This window comes from Tachyglossus aculeatus, chromosome 16 (genome assembly GCF_015852505.1).
Source record: "Tachyglossus aculeatus isolate mTacAcu1 chromosome 16, mTacAcu1.pri, whole genome shotgun sequence".
NCBI classification, from domain to species: Eukaryota; Metazoa; Chordata; class Mammalia; order Monotremata; family Tachyglossidae; genus Tachyglossus; species Tachyglossus aculeatus.
This window is the reverse complement of record NC_052081.1, coordinates 36,987,602-37,002,215: the sequence shown is the minus strand read 5'-3', so window position 1 is coordinate 37,002,215 and position 14,614 is coordinate 36,987,602. Positions and strand designations below refer to the sequence as shown.

The 14,614-nt window shown below is 52.7% G+C and overlaps 1 protein-coding gene across 1 annotated transcript; it reads left to right on the top strand.

Moving 5' to 3' along the window:
- The first annotated feature begins 610 nt into the window (after positions 1 to 610).
- Positions 611 to 14,170, top strand: NOLC1 (nucleolar and coiled-body phosphoprotein 1). Its single transcript, XM_038758534.1, has 14 exons — positions 611 to 730; positions 6,993 to 7,048; positions 8,228 to 8,385; positions 8,561 to 8,688; positions 9,028 to 9,196; positions 10,140 to 10,267; positions 10,411 to 10,579; positions 11,025 to 11,174; positions 11,364 to 11,414; positions 11,637 to 11,777; positions 11,911 to 12,507; positions 12,920 to 13,023; positions 13,184 to 13,276; positions 13,379 to 14,170. Exons 1-14 carry the CDS (start codon positions 611 to 613, stop codon positions 13,535 to 13,537), a joined length of 2,223 nt encoding a protein of 740 aa, XP_038614462.1. The 3' UTR covers positions 13,538 to 14,170.
- The last annotated feature ends 444 nt before the right edge of the window (positions 14,171 to 14,614 follow it).

Here is a 14,614-nt window from a genome sequence, read left to right as displayed (position 1 = left end):
CTCACAGTCTAGAAGGGGGAGACAGAGAACGAGACAAAATATATTAACAAAATAAAATAAATATGTACAAATAAAATAAATAGAGTAATAAATACGTACAAACATATATACAGGTGCTGAGGGGAAGGGAAGGAGGTAAGATGAGGGGGGAGAGGAAGGAAGGGGCTCAGTTTGGGAAGGCCTACCTAACAGTGGGCTCACAGTCTAGAAGGGGGAGACAGAGAACGAGACAAAATATATTAACAAAATAAAATAAATAGAATAAATATGTACAAATAAAATAAACAGAGTAATAAATATGTACAAACATATATGCAGGTGCTGAGGGGAAGGAGGTAAGGCGGGGGGAGGGGGAGAGGAAAGAAACCGGCGCCCTTGCGATGTCCTATCGCGAGCGTTTCCCTTTACCAAGATGGCGGCAGGCACGTTTCATCAGCCCTTTACCAAGATGGCGTCGACGGGGGGGTGATGCGCCTTTATCAAGATGGCGCCCGGGGAGGGGCAGGGGGGACGTCTTTCCCGTAAAGCCCCGCCCCTTCCGGGAAGTGACGTAGGCGCGCCCCCCGGCACGTGTCGGCAGCGTCGCGCTCGGAACGCGTCTCGTCGGAGGATGGCGGCTCCCGGCTCCCGCCGCGTGGTGCCCAGCGACCTGTTCCCGCTCGTGCTCAGTTTCCTGCGGGACAACCAGTTCGCGGAGGCCGCCAGCAAGTTCGCCAAGGCCGCCGGCTCCGTAGGTTCTCGGGGCGGTCGGGCGCGCATGCGCGTGGCGGGGAGCGGCACGAGGCCGGCGCGCGGCACGAGGCGGGCGGCGTGTGCGCGTGCGCGCCGAGGCCGCCGGGACCGTTAAGGGGGAAAGCGGGGGCCGGCTCCATTCATTCATTCATCCATCATCATCGTCATCAATCGTATTTATTGAGCGCTTACTATGTGCAGAGCACTGTGCTAAGCGTTCGGGAAGCACAAATTGGCAACATCGAGAGACAGTCCCTACCCAACAGCGGGCTCACAGTCTAAAAGGGGGAGACCAGAGAACAAAACCAAACAGACTAACAACATAAAATAAATAGAATATTTATTTATTTGCTACTTATTTATTTTGCCTGTACATATCTATTCTATTTATTTTATTTTGCTTATTTTATTTTATTTTTATTTTAAAAGGGGGAGACAGAGAACAAAACCAAACGTACTAACAAAATAAAATAAATAGAATATTTATTTATTTACTATTTATTTATTTTGCCTGTACATATCTATTCTATTTATTTTATTTTGCTTATTTTATTTTATTTTATTTTTATTTTAAAAGGGGGAGACAGAGAACAAAACCAGACTAACAAAATAAAATAAATAGAATATCTATTTATTTACTATTTATTTATTTTGCCTGTACATATCTAGTCTATTTTATTTTGCTTATTTTATTTTTATTTTAAAAGGGGGAGACAGAGAACAAAACCAAACGCACTAACAAAATAAAATAAATAGAATATTTATTTATTTACTATTTATTTATTTTGCCTGTACATATCTATTCTACTTATTTTATTTTGCTTATTTTATTTTTTTTTTATTTTAAAAGGGGGAGACGGAGAACAAAACCAAACAGACTAACAAAATAGAATAAATAGAATAGATATGTACAATCCATCCATTCATTCATTCATTCCTGCTCGAATCCCGGCCCCACCACGTGTCTGCCGTGTGACCTTGGGCAAGTCACTAGCGCGGCCCAGTGGAAATCAATCAATCAATCGTGTTTATTGAGCGCTTACTGTGTGCAGAGCACTGGACTAAGCGCTTATAATAATAATAATAATGGAATTTATTAAGCACTTACTATGTGCAGAGCATTGTTCTAAGCGCTGGGGTGTTTTCGAGGTGATCAGGTTGTCCCACGTGGGGCTCGCAGTCTTCATCCCCATTTTGCAGATGAGGGAACTGAGGCCCGGAGAAGTGAAGTGACTTTTTTTTAACGGCATTTATTAAGCGCTTACTATGTGCGGAGCGCTGTTCTAAGCGCTGGGGAGGTTACAAGGTGATCAGGTTGTCCCACGTGGGGCTCGCAGTCTTCATCCCCATTTTGCAGATGAGGGAACTGAGGCCAGGAGAAGTGAAGTGACTTTTTTTTTAATGGCATTTATTAAGCGCTTACTATGTGCAAAGCGCTGTTCTAAGCGCTGGGGAGGTTACAAGGTGATCAGGTTGTCCCACGTGGGGCTCGCAGCCTTCATCCCCATTTTGCAGATGAGGGAACTGAGGCCCAGAGAAGTGAAGTGCCTTGCCCAAGGCCCTTTTACAGAGGAGGGAACTGAGGCCCAGAGAAGTGAAGTGACTTTTTTTAAATGGCATTTATTAAGCGCTTACTATGTGCAGAGCACTGTTCTAAACACCGAGGAGGTTATGAGGTGATCAGGTTGTCCCACGTGGGGCTCACAGTCTTCCTCCCCATTTTGCAGATGAGGGAACTGAGGCCCAGAGAAGTGAAGTGCCTTGCCCAAGGCCCTTTTACAGAGGAGGGAACTGAGGCCCAGAGAAGTGAAGTGACTTTTTTTAAATGGCATTTATTAAGCGCTTACTATGTGCAGAGCACTGTTCTAAACACCGAGGAGGTTATGAGGTGATCAGGTTGTCCCACGTGGGGCTCACAGTCTTCCTCCCCATTTTGCAGATGAGGGAACTGAGGCCCAGAGAAGTGAAGTGACTTGCCCAAGGCCCTGTTACAGAGGAGGGAACTGAGGCCCAGAAAAGTGAAGTGACTTTTTTTTAATGGCATTTATTAAGCGCTTACTATGTGCAAAGCGCTGTTCTAAGCGCTGGGGAGGTTACGAGGTGATCAGATTGTCCCACAGGGGGCTTTCAGTCTTCATCCCCATTTTGCAGATGAGGGAACTGAGGCCCAGAGAAGTGAAGTGACTTGCCCAAGGCCCTTTTACAGAGGAGGGAACTGAGGCCCAGAGAAGTGAAGTGACTTTTTTTTAATGGCATTTATTAAGCACTTACTATGTGCAGAGCGCTGTTCTAAGCGCTGGGGAGGTTACGAGGTGATCAGGTTGTCCCATGGTGGGCTCGCAGTCTTCATCCCCATTTTACAGATGAGGTAACAGAAGCACAGAGAAGTGAAGTGACTTGCCCAAAGTCACACAGCCAAGTGGCGGAGCTGGGATTAGAACCCGTGACTTCTGACCCCCAAGCCTAGGCTCTTTCCACTGAGCCACGCTGCTTCCCATGAATAATAATAATAATAATGATGATGAATAATGATGGCATTTGTTAAGCGCTTACTACTTGCGAAGCGCTGTTCTAAGCGCTGGGGGGGATACAAGGTAATCAGGTTGTCCCACGTGGGGCTCACAGTCTTCATCTCCATTTTCCAGATGAGGGAACTGAGGCCCAAAGAAGTTGTGACTTGCCCAAAGTCACACAGCTGACGAGTGGCAGAGCCGGGATTAGAACCCATGACTTCTCGTTGCTCCCCGGGGTTTCGGGGGCAACTCTCGGGTTCTTACCCTCTCCGGGTCTTCGGACGTCTCCGGACGCAGGCCGCCCGTTCACACCAGGAAGAGTCAGCCAGAGGTCCAAAGCTTGGTTGCCGTTTATTTGCTATCAGCGATTACATGGTTAATGAAGAGAGAGAGAAGGAGAGAGAGAGAGAAAGGGAGGGAGAGAGGGCACCTGTGTGTGTGTGTGTGAGCTTGCACCCCCCTTGTCTTGTAGGGACTGTCTCTATGTGATGCCAATTTGTACTTCCCAAGTGCTTAGTACAGTGCTCTGCACATAGTAAGCGCTCAATAAATACGATTGTTCGTCTCTTATACCCCCCGTTGCCCGGGGGCAGGATTTTCTCAGGCCGTGTAGCACGCTCCCTCGCCACCCTCCAGCCACTAGCCTAGCAACAGCTCTGTCCATCACGAAGCGTTTGCTCTGGCTGGCCCCCAGCCACCCGTTGCCAACCATCGCTGGCTGCGGATATGGCCTTGAGGTTGCCTCCGAGCTTTGCAGGTGCAAGCTTGTTTTTCTTGCCCTGGTCCCTTTATCTCCTGTTGTTGAGTCTGTTTGGCTTTGAGCCGTTGGGTCCGGTTTGTGTGCACATACTCCCTATCTTTCCCACGCTCCCCACGACTTCTGACTCCCAAGCCTGGGCTCTTTCCACTGAGCCACGCTGCTTCCCGTGAATTCATTCATTCAGTCGTATTTATTGAGCACTTACTGTGTGCAGAGCACTGTACTAAGCGCATGGGAAGTGCAAATCGGCAACAGAGGCGGCCCCTGCCCAACAACAGGCTCAGGCACCCGCCTGTTGGTTGGACTGTTGTAGTGGACTCTCCCAAACGTTTAGTACAGTGCTCCGCACGCCCCTTGGAGGAGCAGCGGAAAGAGCCCGGGCTTGGGAGTCGTAGGATCTGGGTTCTAATCGCGCCTCCGCCACGTCGGCTGCGTGACCGTGGGCAAGTCACTTCTCTTCTTTGGGCCTCAGTTCCCTGAAGACTGGGAGCCCCACATGGGGCAACCTGACTATCAATCAATCAATCAATCGTATTTATTGAGCGCTTACTATGTGCAGAGCACTGTACTAAGCGCTTGGGAAGTACAAATTGACCTCACATACCTGACTACCTTGTAACCCCCCCCTCAGTGCTTCGTACATAGTGAGTTCTTTACAAATTCCATAATTATTAGTTCAATATAGCAGGTAATGTCCCTGTTTATTGTTATATTGTACCGTCCAGTTCAGTGCTCTGCACCCAGCAAGCGGTGGATGCAAGCGATTGATTAAACTGGACTGTAAGCGCCCTGTGGGCAGGGAACAGCTGTTTATTGTTGTATTGCTCTTTGTGGTACAGTGCTCTGCACACAGTAAGCGGTCAATAAATGGGATTGATTGAATGAATGAGTAAAGTACAGTGCTCTGCACACAGTAAGCGCTCAATAAATACGATTGATTGATTGATTGGTAGAGTGGACGGGTTCGCTGCCCACAAGGAGCTTATAGTCCAGTTCAATCAGTCGCTTTTATCAAGCGCTTGCTATGAACAGAACGCTACTGGAAAGTTCAAGGCAACAATAAACAGTGACATTCCTTGCTATATTGAACTCTCCCAAGCTCTTAGTACATGCTCTGCACACATTAAAGCGCTCAGTAAGTACGATTGGTTTATTGCCCGGCTCCCTTTCTAGACTGTAAACTCCTTGTGGGTAGGGAACGTGTCTACCGACTTAGATTGTACTCTCAAAGTGCTTAGTACCATGCTCTGCACACAGTAAATGCTCAGTAAATATGGTGGATTAATCAAGCAATCAATCGATCGTATTTATTGAGCGCTTACTGTGTGCAGAGCACTGTGCTAAGCGCTTGGGAAGTACAAGTTGGCAACATCTAGAGACAGTCCCTGCCCAACAGTGGGCTTACAGTCTAAAAGGGGGAGACAGAGAACAAAACCAAACATACTAACAAACTAAAATAAATAGAATAGATATGTACAGGTAGAATAAATAAATAAATAGTAAATAAATAAATATTCTATTTATTCTATTTTGTTAGTATGTTTGGTTTTGTTCTCTGTCTCCCCCTTTAAAAATAAAAATAAAATAAAATAAGCAAAATAAAATAAATAGAATAGATATGTACAGGCAAAATAAATAAATAGTAAATAAATAAATATTCTATTTTATTTTGTTAGTATGTTTGGTTTTGTTCTCTGTCTCCCCCTTTTAGACTGTGAGCCCACTGTTGGGTAGGCACTGTCTCTATATGTTCCCACCCTGTACTTCCCAAGCGCTTAGTCCAGTGTTCTGCACACAGTAAGCGCTCAATAAATACGATTGATGATGATGATGATAAATAATAAATAAATGAATTAGTAAGTACAACTGATCAAGCTCCCTCAGCAGGGTGGTCGGGGACAGACCACCTGTCTTTCTAATTTTAAAATCCTACTAAAATATCTCCTCCAAGAGGCCTTCCCTGACAAAGCCAACACTTCCTTCCCTTCTGTGTCACCCAAATACTTGGGTCTGTACCCCTTACGCGTGTCGTTTTCATTTCTCTCCCAGTCCCACAACAATCAATAAATCAATGAGTGGTATTTACTGAGCACCTACTACGTGCAGAACACTGTCCTAACTGCTTGGGAAAGTACAACACCTAGAGAAACAGCGTGGCTCGGTGGAAAGAGCACGGGCTTGGGAGTCGGTGGTCATGGGTTCGAGTCCCGGCTCCCCCGCATCTGCTGTGTGACCTTGGGCAAGTCACTTAACTTCTCCGAGCCTCATTTGTGAAACGGGGATTAAGCCTGGGAGCCCGACGTGGGGCGTGATCGCATTGTCTCCCCCCCCACCCAGCACTTAGAACAGTGCTTTGCACATAGTAAGCGCTTAACAAATGCCATCATCATTATTATTACGATTACCAGTCCGTTTGGAATTTATTTTCATGTCAATCTCTCCAGTCTATGAGCTTGTGGAGCATAGAGAAGCAGTGTGGCTCAGTGGAAAGAGTGCGGGCTTGGGAGTCAGAGGTCATGAGTTCGAATCCCACCTCCCCCACGTCTGCTGTGTGACCTTGGGCAAGTCACTTCACTTCTCTGTGTCTCAGTTCCCTCAACTGTAAAATGGGGATTAAGACTGAGAGCCCCACATGGGACAACCTCATCTCCTTGTGTTCCCCCCAGTGCTTAGAACAGTGCTTTGCACATAGTAAGCACTTAACAAATACCAACATTATTATTATTATTATTGTGGGCAGGGATCATGTCTACCCACTTCATTGTACTCTCCCAAGCGCTTAATACATTGCTCTGCATAAAGTAAGAGCTCAGTAATTAACACTGATTCTCTTCCCCCTTCTACTCTGAGGGGCCTGACTAGTGTTCTGGGGAGTGCAGGGCCAGCATGAGGGGACTCAGTGGGGGGGAAAATGTTCCATCAATCAAGCTGTAGTATTTTAAATGTGGGATCCTCACCTCTGCTCACTTCACCTGTGTTTCCTACAGACTTGCCAAGATCCCAATGCCTCTTCTCTCCTGGACATCTACGGCTACTGGCTCAAGTAAGTTGTGCCTCAACCATCGTCTCCGATGCCTCTGGAGGGGATGCTGGTTTCCCATCCGAACTAGGCTAAGCAAGGTTATTTAGCCTCTGAGCTAGACGCTCCTAGGGACTCCTAGCAGGAGGCCGATCGTGTCCAGAGCCCTGGGTGGGCTAGGTAGAAGGGGCTAGTTAGGGCTGGCATCTCCTCACTTTTGGGGCAGAGTTGCACTTGGATTTGCTCCCTTTACCCACCCCTCCCTCAGTCACACTGCACTTACGTACATATCCGTAATTCATTTATCTGTATTCACATCTGTCGTCCCCTCTAGACTGTAAGCCAGCATGGACAGGGAATGTGTCTACCAACTCCTAGTCCCCTAAGTGCTTAGTATAGTGCTCTGCACTATAAGAGATTAATAAATACGATTTAGTGAGGAAATAATTCATGCGACCCCCCCACAACTGCTAATCAGTTTTGGGTGTGGAGTGAGTTGTAATAATAATTGTGGTGTTTAAGTGCTTATTTTGTGCCAGGCACTGTATTAAGTACCAGGGCAGATACAAGATTATCAGGCTGGCCACCGTCCCTATCCCACACGGGGCTCACATTCTAAGTAGGTGGGAGAACAGGCATTGAACCCGCATTTTATAGGTGAGGAAACTGCGATACAGAAGTTAGGTGACTTGCTCAGGGTCACCCAGCAGGGCTTATTAGAACCCAGGTCCTCTGACTCGTAGACCCATGCATGTTGCCAACTTGTACTTCCCAAGCGCTTAGTACAGTGCTCTGCGCACAGTAAGCGCTCAATAAATACAATTGATTGATTTGGGCATTAGGCCACGCTGCTTCTCTGTTCCAACGGCTGCCATGACTACCATTTCCCCAAGCCCCCGGGGAATTAGACTTAAAACCTCTTGGAAATAAAACACAGACACCCATCCGTGGCCCAGGCCACACATTTCTGGTCCACGCACCAGCCTTTCCCCTCACTTCCCTTTCATTGAGCACTTCCCCTCCCCACAGGGCACGCGTTGACCGGCGGGAGGGTGTGGGTGGGCAATCTGGATTTCCTGCCTGGGAACCCACCCGTTTTCCCTGCTCAGGGCCAGTCATTGCCCAGATGTGGTGCTTGAGAGAAGTTATATGCTAGTGTGCCTGTCCCTCGGGATAAGCAGGGTGACTGGGCCCTCTCCGCAGGTCCCCAGAGGCTCGGAAGAGGAAGGTGGTGACCAATGGCCCTGCTGCAAAGAAAGTGAAGAAGGAGGCTTCCTCCAGCAGCAGTAGCAGCAGCGAGGACAGCTCAAGTGAGGAGGAGGAGGAGGAGAAGGTGGCTGCCCCACCAGCTAAAAAGACAGGTAGGTACAGGGAGGTGCAGAAGACACAGGGTTGGGTTTCCTGAATTAGATCCCAAATGCCACCTCTCCCCTGCATCCTTCCCCCATTATGACTGCCAGGTCTACCCACCTCCTTGGCTGTCCCCACCCCTCTCCGGCTGGGTTCTCAGCGGTTCTGGCCCTTTTCCAACTCCAGCCGCTAAGCCGACTGGTGTGCCCAAGCGGCCTGCGAAGACACCCGTATCAACCCAGGCGGGAGAGAGCAGCAGCAGCAGCAGCAGCAGTAGTAGTAGTAGTGAGGAAGAAGAGGAGAAACCCGCCCAGGTCAGTCTTCATTTGGGGCTGGGGAGGGATTGCAGGGTGGCCTAACCCCCCAGGCCGGGGTGGCACAGCTATTGGCAAGTGGGGCCCTTTGCTTTACTTGATTGAGTACGGGGCTGGGAGGAGAGGGGACCGGGTTCTCGGATGCCCCTTGGTTGGCCCTTGATGGCAGGACCCTGCCGCCCCAAGGTGGAAGGGGTATTTGTTTAGGTTCTTTTCCCACGGTTTCTTCCTGATGATCGGGCAGCTCCTCCCTCCCCTGCCTTCCTTATCCCAATCCGCCGGACTCCCTAACCCGTGAAGCCCCAGCTGAATTCCTCCTCCTCTGCCCCCGACGAGCAGAAAGGAGGCAAAGCCCCAGCCAGGGCACCTGTAGCCAAGGCAGCTAAACCCCCCAAGAAGGCAGCAGCCTCCAGTTCCGACTCCAGCAGCTCTGACTCCAGCTCAGAAGATGAAACGTCCAAGAAGCAGAAGCCGCGCGCAGCGGCGGCCAAAGCCCCAGCAAAACCTGGTACCGTGTTCCCTGGTACCAGTAGTGAGTGGGAGGGAGTCAAGGGAGGAGAAGGGTTGGGGGCTTTCTGAGATCCAGGCCTTGGCAGGTTAATGCAGGTCTCTGGGTCAGCAGGCCTTGCTTGGGAGTGACGCAACTGGACCCCGGGGACTCAGTGGGTATCCAGGCCCCCTTACTGGGTGTCGGGAAGTGAGGGAAGACAGAGCGAGCCCAGAAAAATCCACTGAAATGCAAATACAGAGATAGTCCCAGCCAGTTACAGCCATACAGATATATAAAAGGTCTGGTGATTTAGAAAGGGGAGAACTGAACTTGGTGGGGTTGTGTTTGTGGAGCTCCCACTGAACAGAACACAGTCTTCTGTGCACTTGGGAAGTGCCAACCGGGAACGTGACGCATTCCCTGCACGCAGGGTTTCGACACTATTGGGGAGCAAGGTGGGGCTAGTCTAAGAAGGCTTCCTGTAGGAGTAGAGTTTCGCAAAGCAAGAAGGGCCTTAATTTCTCTGGGCCTGTTATCCCTGTCTGTGAAATGAGATATCTGCCCTCCCTACCTCTTAGATTGCGAACTTTGTGTGGGATGGGGAGCATGTCTGATACGATTATCTTGTGCCTGCCCTGGCCCTTAGCAGGATGCCTGGTGCAGAGTAAGCACTGAACAAATGGGAACGTTAGCCTCACTACTTTTACCAGAGTAGGGGAGGGACCTAGTGTTTCTGGTGGGGGAGAAGGTGACTTCCATGTGGAAGTGATGAGTGGGTTCACTTGGCAGGCGTGGAGAGCTGAGTGGCGTGTTGGGAGGTGGGGGAAAGGATGGTGCGGCGGAGAAGGCCAGGAAGTTCTTTGAAGTGGCAGGGTGTGCTGAGCCCTGTTTGAAGGGGAGCCGGGTTCCCTTCGCTCAGCGTCCGGCTCTTCACCTCCCCGTTTCTCCTCCCTGGTTTCAGGAGCCGCCACCAAGACAGCTCCCAAGGTAACCAATGGCAAAGCCGGGGGTGACCAAAGTAGCGATAGCAGCAGCAGCAGCAGCAGCAGCGAGGACTCAGAGGAAGAGGAGGCAGCTGCCCCCAAGAAGGTAAGACAACTGTTGGCTCTCCGCCTGGTGACCCTTCTGGCAACTCCAGGCCCTGACTCACTCAACGGTGGGAGGAGTCCAGTTCTGGGTCGGGGGCAACCTGGTGCTCTCAGAGGGGCAATGGGTGACTGGTCTCTACTCAGGCTGCGGCCATGAAAGCCGCTCCAGCCGCCAAGAAAGCCACGCCGGCCGCCAAGCAGGCCGCTCCAGCCAAGGCTCCGGGGAAGGCCCAGGAGAGCTCCAGCAGTGAGGACTCTTCCAGTGAGGAGGAAGAGGAGCAGCAGAGAAAGCCGGCAGCCAAGGGCAAGCCGGGTGAGTTGCCCAAGAGGGTGACCCCATCCGTCCCTGGGAAGGGCATGATCAGGTGGAATTGGGTGAGAGGCCCAGGGCCATCATAGCTTCTAGGATGCTCTCTGATCTAAAGAGGGTAGCAGTGGGTCGCAGCTTGGGCCCAGCTCAGAAATAACCTGCCAGATGACCCCAGTTTGGGAGAGGCGAGCTCTGCTCTGTGGTTCCCCCTCCGCTTTAGCTGTAGGCAGACAAGGATTGGGGGTGGGGGTGCTGGCTGTAATGCTTAGTGGTCTTGGAGACTTCTCAAGTCAGGTGGGTGGACTGGCCACCCCCACCCCTTCTCTCAGGGTGGGACTGGGGGAGGGCGAGTCCCGGAAAAGAATCCACGAGTCGCCTCGGGAGATTGGTTGAGCCTGGGCTCCCAGCTTGAGCGCCATTCTGCTCCCTTTTCTCGGTCCATGCGCAGGTCCCTACAGCTCAGTGCCTCCACCCTCCTGCCCCCAGCTGAAGAAGACAGCCGCCCCACCTCCTAAAAAGAAGGCTGAGAGCAGTGAAGACAGCAGCGAGGAGGAGGAAGAGGAGAAAAAGAAGACCACAGCACCCAAAAAGACCCCCGGTGAGTGACATGGGGAAGCAGGGTAGGATTGGGGAGCTGACCTTGCCTGAATATTTGGAAGCTCAGCAGAGTGATTGCGGGGGCCGGGGGGAGCTCACATCTAAGGATCGTACTGAGGATCGGGGAGTGCCTAGGGTGTTCTAAGTCCTGGGGGCTGGAGTGACGCTCAGCTGTTGGTCTCTTCTGCAGCTAAAACTACACCTGCCAAGACCAGAGACTCCAGTTCTGATAGTGACTCAGGTGGGTGTAGCGGGGGGGGGGAGGTGTGTGTGGGCGCCTGCGTGTGCTTCCACTGTTCCCAGAGAAGGAAGATGTCTGATGGGGCCAACTCTGATCTCTCCACTTGTTGCTATACTACCACTACGTGTAGTAGAAGTAGTAGCAATTTTTGAGCACCAAAAATACTCGTTGAGGTGCCACGAGACTGGCTTAACCCATCAGTCTTCCTCTGCCAACTCGCAGACTCAAGCTCAGAGGAGGAGGAGGAGAAGAAGAAGAAAAAGAAAACTCCAGGCAAACCCCCGGCCAAACCAGCTCCGGGGAAGACAGCAGCCAAAGTAGTGGCGACCCAGAAGGCAGCCAGCAGTTCCTCAAGCAGCTCTGGTGTGAAGTTGGGCAGGATGGGAAAGGGAAGGGGTGAGGGGAGAGGGCCGTGCTTGGTCTCTGGGGGCTGAAGCCAAGGTGACGGTCCCTTTGGCCAGCCAGCGACAATGCTCTTTGGTCTTCCCCTGGCCAGACTCAGACAGCTCCGAGGACGAGGCTCCAGCCAAGCCAGCCCCAGCCACCAAGGCCAAGAAACCTCCTGCTCCAGCGAAAAAGTCTCCGGCCGCGGCTAAGAAAGAGCAGAGCAGCTCCAGCGAGGACAGCAGCTCCAGCAGTGAGGAGGAGGAGCAGAAAAAGAAGAAGCCCCCCGCAGTTCCCCCAAAGCCCAAGCCGGGGGCCAAGGCAGCCGTCCCAGGGTCCAAGCCCAAGGCCCCGGCCCCCAAGGGCAGCAGCTCTGACTCGGACAGCTCCAGCAGTGAGGAGGAAGAGGAGGAGAAGAAGCAGCCGAAGGGCAAAGTCGGGAAGCCCGCTGGGAAGGCAGCGGGGGCTGCGACCCCCAAAGCCACTCCTGGGAAGAAGGGTGAGAGCAGCTCCTCTTCTGATGACTCCAGTGAGGAAGAAGAGGACAAGGGACCAAACAACAAAGGGACCCCAGGAGGACGCCCCAGCCAGAAGCCCAACGGTACCTCTACGCCAGCTCCTCGGAATGGGAAGGCCCAGCCTGCTGGGGATGATGGCGAGAGCAGCGAGGAGAGCAGCTCCGAAGAGGAGGACCAGCAGGGCAGCAAAGGTGTGGGCCCTAGAGCAAACTCTCAGGCGTGGCGAAACCTAGAGGGAGGGAGCAGGGGAGAAGATGCCGTGTTTGCATCCGCCTCCCACTATTTCTCTGTCCCAAATTCCACTTCCTTCTAAAACCCCGGGTTGGGAGAAGAGCCAGCAGGCGGTCATGGAAGAAGCCAGGAACCCCTCATGCCGTCCTCCCTCCTGGGTGGGGGAATGGTGAGAGAGGGCGGTTGCAGGGAGTTCACCCCAAATGGTGGAGTAGGATTCAGTCCCCAACTCTTGCCCATCACTGTACTAACTGGAGTGACTGCAGGCCTGGCTTAGGGCGGGGAAGGGGCGGGAACAGGCAAGGGAAGCAGAGGGAAGAACTAAGGGCTGGGACGGCAGGACAGTCTACTCAGGCTGAATGTGTCTGGCAGGTCCCAGCAAGAAACGGAAGCTGAACGGAACTCAGGAAACAGAAACTCCCCAGGGCAAGAAGCTGAAGCCCGAGGCCCCCAACACGTTCCCCAAAACTAAGAAGGTGAGGCATGGGGATGGTTCTTGGAAGGGAAGGGGTGGGTGGAGGGAGGTGGGAGGTGGGTCACAGCCCTCGGCTGGGCCGGGAGACCTGAGGGTGCGGCGGGGGGGTGGAGGGTGGAAGCGAACCAGCTCACCTGTCCCACCACCCCTGGTCCCGACAGGCAGAGAGAAGGGCGTCATCCCCCTTCCGAAGAGTCCGGGAAGAGGAGATCGAGGTCGATGCCCGTGTGGCCAACAACTCCTTCGATGCCAAGGTGAGCGGGGCCTGCTGGCAAGGGAGGGGGAGTGGGAGGGAGGAGCTCCCCCAGTGTGGGCAGCAGAAGTAACCGGACCAGTCCATGGGGCGTGTCTTCCAGCGGGGCGCCGCGGGCGATTGGGGTGAGCGAGCCAACGACGTCCTCAAGTTCACCAAAGGCAAATCATTCCGGCACGAGAAGACCAAGAAGAAGCGGGGCAGCTACCGGGGTGGTTCCATCTCCGTTCAGGTCAACTCCATCAAGTTTGAGAGCGACTGAGAGGGAACCTTGAGCCACCCACCCTGAACTGCCATCCTGGCGCCAAGAGACTCATGGGTGGTGGGCTGGCCAGGACCCTCCCCAAGGCTCTTCTGACTGGGGTGGGGGTGGGGGTCTGTTGGGATTTGCCCAGGAGCCAGGGCTGCTCCCCTTGTCTCCCCCTTCCCAGACTCGGTGAGTCCCCCTTGGGACTGTCGTTATTTGGGGTGGGTAGGAGAGTGGGGAATGGTGGGGCCAGTCCCTGCCCCTTCCCCCCACCCCTTTGACCTGTGACAGCCTAGTACTGTAGCCACCCTCACCCATGGACATTGAGGTTGGGGGTGGGGAAGGAATCGGGGAGATGGGCGAACCCGTCCTTCTTGTTCGGCTGCCCGGCCTTCTTGTCCTGAGCAGGCAGGGTCCCAGGGAACCTGGATGAGGGGCTGGAGAGCTGGCCACCATGGTCGGGGGTCAAGCTCTCCTCCTTGGCCCCAGACCTGGGAGATGCACGGGGCAGGGAAGGTTGGGGGTCTGTGGCACCCAAGTGGCAGGCGAGGGGCTCAAAGCGCCTCTTGTCCTCCTGCGTGTGTGTTTGTGTGCGCGCTCCAGGCTGCCTGCCCTTTGCGGTTGCAATAAACTGTCGTTGGCTTTTTACTTGGCTCGGGGCTGGCTCCCCTATGCTGTTTGAAGCAGGGCTGGGGTTGGATGAGGCCCATCTCCCTCGGGGTTCAGGGCGAACAAAGCTCCACCACCCTTCGGGAGCCTGCCCACTGGGCCACCCCATTACAAGAAACCGCACTTTCTGTCCTCTCCCTTCACCCGGCCTTGGCCTGTAGTCAACTCCCTGTGTTTCCCCAGTCATCTTCCCTGGTAATGGCCATCCCGCACTAGAAGGACCGAGAGGTGTCCAACGCTCACCATCCTCATCTCCTCTTCTCGAGGAAGTTCAGATTTTCCTGCCGACCCTTATGGCGTGAACGCAGTGGTAGCTCTAAACCCAGGCGTTTCCTTGGAGGCCCTGTCCTCCCACCTGGCTGCCCCCTAGAAGAAGGGAGTGGAGAAGAGCTCCGTAGAGTGGAGGTTTATGGGCAAGTTGTG

Bases quoted from the DNA above. Each gene is read 5' to 3' on its own strand.
- NOLC1 (XM_038758534.1), top strand. From the start codon at position 611: ATGGCGGCTCCCGGCTCCCGCCGCGTGGTGCCCAGCGACCTGTTCCCG. The intron at 731-6,992 runs GTAGGTTCTCGG...TGTTTCCTACAG, and splicing joins TCGCCAAGGCCGCCGGCTCC to ACTTGCCAAGATCCCAATGC. The intron at 11,415-11,636 runs GTGGGTGTAGCG...GCCAACTCGCAG, and splicing joins CAGTTCTGATAGTGACTCAG to ACTCAAGCTCAGAGGAGGAG.